Source organism: Camarhynchus parvulus, chromosome 6 (assembly GCF_901933205.1).
Source record: "Camarhynchus parvulus chromosome 6, STF_HiC, whole genome shotgun sequence".
Taxonomy (NCBI): domain Eukaryota; kingdom Metazoa; phylum Chordata; class Aves; order Passeriformes; family Thraupidae; genus Camarhynchus; species Camarhynchus parvulus.
The window spans coordinates 27,292,928-27,297,313 of record NC_044576.1 but is presented as its reverse complement, the minus strand read 5'-3'; the positions used below and the strand labels follow the sequence as shown (position 1 = coordinate 27,297,313).

The window sequence follows — 4,386 nt, the reverse complement described above, 5'->3', positions numbered from 1 at the left end:
TTTTTGTTTCTCTGTCTGCCATTTATTAATTTCAGTAATGAAAAACTTTATGAAACCATAAGGATAAGCACACCTTCATAAAGCAATAAAGGAAGACAAGCTTTTGGAGCAGGGGCACAAAGCTGCAGCACTTCTCACTGTAACTCCTTACTGAGATCAATGAAAAATACAACATTCAGTTATCAGACCTGCTTTCAGCATGAGGTGGACCCACTTGTGGGGTGGCATGTAATACTTACAGAGATTTCTTTCTACTCAAGACCATTTTAAGCTTTCAAATTAAGCATCCTCTGTAATCTTAAATATTCTGGTCTCCTGACTCCCAGCCATGTACTCCAACGACAACAACAACAAAAGAAAAAAAAAAAAAAAAGGGGAAAAAAAAGACAAGAATATATTCCAGAAAGGAATAGTTCAAGAAAATGAGTATTCATTATCAGAGTGGAAACACCTTGTCATTAGCCATTAATTTTTTCCCATTAATAAGGGAAGTCAGTGGACCTCACTGCAACAGGAACACAACCATACTGGGTTTCAAACAGGTTTTTTGCAACACTGTGTCAGGAAAAGCCATTAGATCAAATTGTATTGGTAATCTGAGCCATCTTTGGAGAAAAACAAATGCTGTTCTTCCCATTATAGGTTGGTACTGTTTCAAAACCTATAGAGACACACTTGCTTGTGCTGCAATGGTATTTATTGCACATAGACCAATTACTTACACAGTAGTAAATTGCACAAAAGTATAAATATGTTATAAAACACACACACAGAGAAAAATGGAAATGACACACAGGTGCTAAAATAACAGCAGATTCACGTGGGCATTTGGAAATAAAAATAAAAATAATAAAGTCTCTTAAGATATTTTAATTTATAATATGGATATATTTACAGTACCTTCAAAAAATAATATTAAAAAAAGTCACTCTCTCAACAAAACTATAACAGATCGGGCAAAACCAGAAATCAGGTTCAGGGTCGGTGTTACGCAAACCTCCGTTTCCTTTTCAATCTGCATGTGTGTATGTGTGTGCAAGTAATATCTTCAAATAACTTTACAACTCTTTAACACTGTGCAAAAAACGACTTTGTCGCCATTTTTTTAAAAAATGTGCAGTAAATTTTTGTTGCCAGGATTCTCCCCCCTCCCCCCGTTCATCCGTAATTACAATGAACAAGCTGCAGAAGGTTCCTCACCACCCCCTCCCCGGCCCTTGTCCTAAAACCCTATTAGTGGTATGTAAATATGCTGTTTAATATAAACATGGTCCGTTCATTCCCCTGTACAATATGCACAGTTTGAGGTAGAAGTTTCTCAGCCTGACTGCTATTGTCTGGCCGAAGGAGATAAGCACAGTAACTCACTGCTGGCTGATGCAGAGGGAATAAGCACAAGAGTGTGGGTTGGGTTGTTTTACCCCTTTCCAAAATATACCAGTGCTCCTCACTGCTCATTATTTTCTCTCTCGCTACTCTGCAGACGAGCAGAGCACGGCTACTCCGAGATTAAAACTCATCTTGCCGGCAGCTCTGTGTCTCGCCGGCCGCGCTGTGCGCCCGGAGCACCTGCAGCACCGACCCCGCGCCTCCCCAAAAATCCCGGTCCCCTGGGAGAGGGGACGAGCCCCGGGGCCGGGCGGGGGTGGCCGGACCCCCGCTGAAGCCGAACTCGGCCGCCAAGGGCCAGCACCACCCGCTGGTTCGGCCAGCGGCACGGTCCTGGGACAGCCACCGAGCGCTGCCGCCACCGTGCCCGCGACAGCGCGTCTCCCAAAGACAGGCGGCTGCCTCTGGGATGGGCCGCTGCCTTCCTTTGTTGTCCGCTCAGTGGCTTTCCTGTTTGCTGTAGTTTCGGATGAGGTATGTCGTACACCAGTTCACCTGCTTTTATTCCTAAGTAAACACCCGCACTCCCCCGGCCACGGCAGGGATCGTTTCGCTCGGCAATAGCATTACCGCCGGGCAGCTGCCGTGGATTTCTCCGCTCCTGCGTGTCTCCCTGCCTGCCTGCCCCCTGTCCCGGCTCCGGCACGGCCCCCACGCCCCCCTATACCTTGGACTCCGAGTCGGAGGCTTTGCTATGTCTCTCCTCCAGGCTGGACTCGCTGCCGCCCCGTGTGCCCCCGTTGCAGTCGGACCAGGTCCCGGCCAGGCTGCGCTCCGGGGAGCCCACGGTGCTGATGAAGCCCCCGGGCAGCCGGGCCAGCTCCCCGCCGCCACCGTGCAGCCACCGGTCGGCTTTCCGGCGGCAGCACAGCAGCCTCTTGAAGGCCTTACGAAAGTCGGGGCTGCGGCAGTAGATGATGGGGTTGAACGCGGAGTTGGCGTAGCCCAGCCAGTTGAAGAAAACGAAGAGCCAGTCCGGCACCAGGTCCCTGTTGAAGACGTTGACGATGTTCACCAGGAAGAAGGGGAGCCAGCAGAGGGTAAACACCCCCATGATGATGCCCAAAGTCTTGAGGGCTTTCTGCTCCTTCATGGCCATGATGCGGGAGGTCTTTCGCTTGCTGGCCCGGCCGTTGCCGAGGATGGGCTGGTGGTGAGGGTGAGCGGGCAGGGGCGTCTGCGGCTGCTCCTGGCTGCCGTAGAACCGGCCCTCGCACCTATCGATCTTCCTCATCTGCTCCTTGGCCTCTCTGTACACCCGCAGGTACACAAAGATCATGATGAGAAGGGGGATGTAGAAAGAAATGATGGACGAGGCGATGGCGTAAGCCCTGTTGGTGACGAAGTCGCAGCAGCCCGGATCCTGGTAGCACTCCAGCGCCTGGGGGTCGTCATCCCGCCACCAGTGCATCATGATGGGCAAGAAGGAGACCAGGGCAGAGATGGCCCAGACGGTGCAGATGATGCCCTTGGCCCGACCCTTGGTCATGAGGCTCTGGTAGCGGAAAGGCGAGGTGATGGCCAGGTAGCGGTCGATGGCGATGACGCACAGGGTCTCGATGCTGGCCGTCACGCAGAGCACGTCCAGCGAGGTCCAGCACTCGCAGAGGAACGACCCCCAGAGCCAGGTGCCCCGCACCACCAGCGTGGCCCCGAAGGGCACCACCAGCAGCCCCATCACCAGGTCGGCGCAGGCCAGCGAGGTGATAAACAGGTTGGTGAGGGTCTGCAGCCGCTGCGTCCTCCCGATGGCCGCGATCACCAGCACGTTCCCGGCCACGATGAGCAGCACCACCATGGCCATCAGCAGGCTCATGCCCACAGCCCACTGCTGCGACAGCTCGGCGGCGGGCAGCTGCCGGCTCCCGGGCGGCACGGCCGTCACCCCGGCCACGGAGCGGTTCTGGGGGCCGCAGTCCGGAGGCAGCCACCCATCGCCCATGGCTGTGCGGGGCGCTCCGGCCGCCGCTCCGCACCGCGCCGCGGGCAGGAAGGCGGCGCCGCCGCCGCTGCCGCCGCCCGGGGGCTGCCGCATGGCCCCGCGCCGCGCCGCCGGACGGGCCCGCCCCGACACCGCCCTGGCACCGCCTCGGTACCGCCCAGATACCGCCCCGGTACCGCCCAGGTACCGCCCCAGCACCGCCCCAGCACCGCCCCGGTACCGCCCGCCGCCAATCGGCACCGAGAGAGCGGCACTGAAGCGCCCCGCCCGCGCACCGGCCGTACCGCTGCCCGTGTTCGTGCCCCTATCCCTGCCCTTATCCCTGCCCCTATCCCTGCCCCTATCCCTTCCCCTGTTCCTGCCCCCATCCCTGCCCTATCCCTGCCAGTACCCAGCCCGGACCCCCGTCTTTGCTCTGGCTACGCTCTGCGTGCCCCGCGGCTGCCGGGCACAGAGCCCCTTCCCGCACGGCAGCGTGGATGTCCTGGGCGCGGGGTGTCTGTGCCCGGCAGCCGCAGGGCAGGGTGGGCTCCTATCGGTTTCTGGAGCAGAAGTTACTTCTCTTTATCCCTGGAAAAAGCAAACTGCCAGCGCTGTCAGCATCATTCTCCACTGGAAAGTCATTGCCGTGCCCTCCCATTGGATGTCCCCATCAGGGACAAGCGTCGCGCTCGCAAGCTCCCTGTCTCCAGCGCCTCCTCTCCCAGCCTGGGCAGCCCCGGAGCCCCCATGTAAAACCCGCTTACAGAGATGATGCTGCCAGCTCCGTGCAGGGGCTGCGTCTCCCGCTCGTCCCCTGCATCGCCCCACTGCGAATCATCTTTGCCCCTTCTCCTCCAGCCCTGCCAGACCAAACTGCTGCAGGGTTGGGAGGTGGGAGCCCCAGCTCCCTTTTCTGGCTCTATCTGCTGTGCTGAACGGATCTCTTTGGACTTTTAAAAATGCCTGCAGTAGCTTTTACACAGCCTGGTCAAAGCCACGAAATCTAGGGACTGCTCTAAGTATTAATGCTGTTAGTACCATTGTTTGGTAATGAGCAGTAAAGTACATGAAAC

The 4,386-nt window shown here is 56.4% G+C and overlaps 1 protein-coding gene across 1 annotated transcript; it reads right to left on the bottom strand.

The window, feature by feature from the left end:
* Window positions 1-1,233: 1,233 nt before the first annotated feature.
* ADRB1 (adrenoceptor beta 1) lies at window positions 1,234-3,331 on the bottom strand. The gene has a single exon (XM_030951275.1). The coding sequence runs from the start codon at window positions 3,329-3,331 to the stop codon at window positions 2,051-2,053; it is 1,281 nt and encodes a 426-aa protein (XP_030807135.1). The 3' UTR covers window positions 1,234-2,050.
* Between the last annotated feature and the right edge of the window lie 1,055 nt (window positions 3,332-4,386).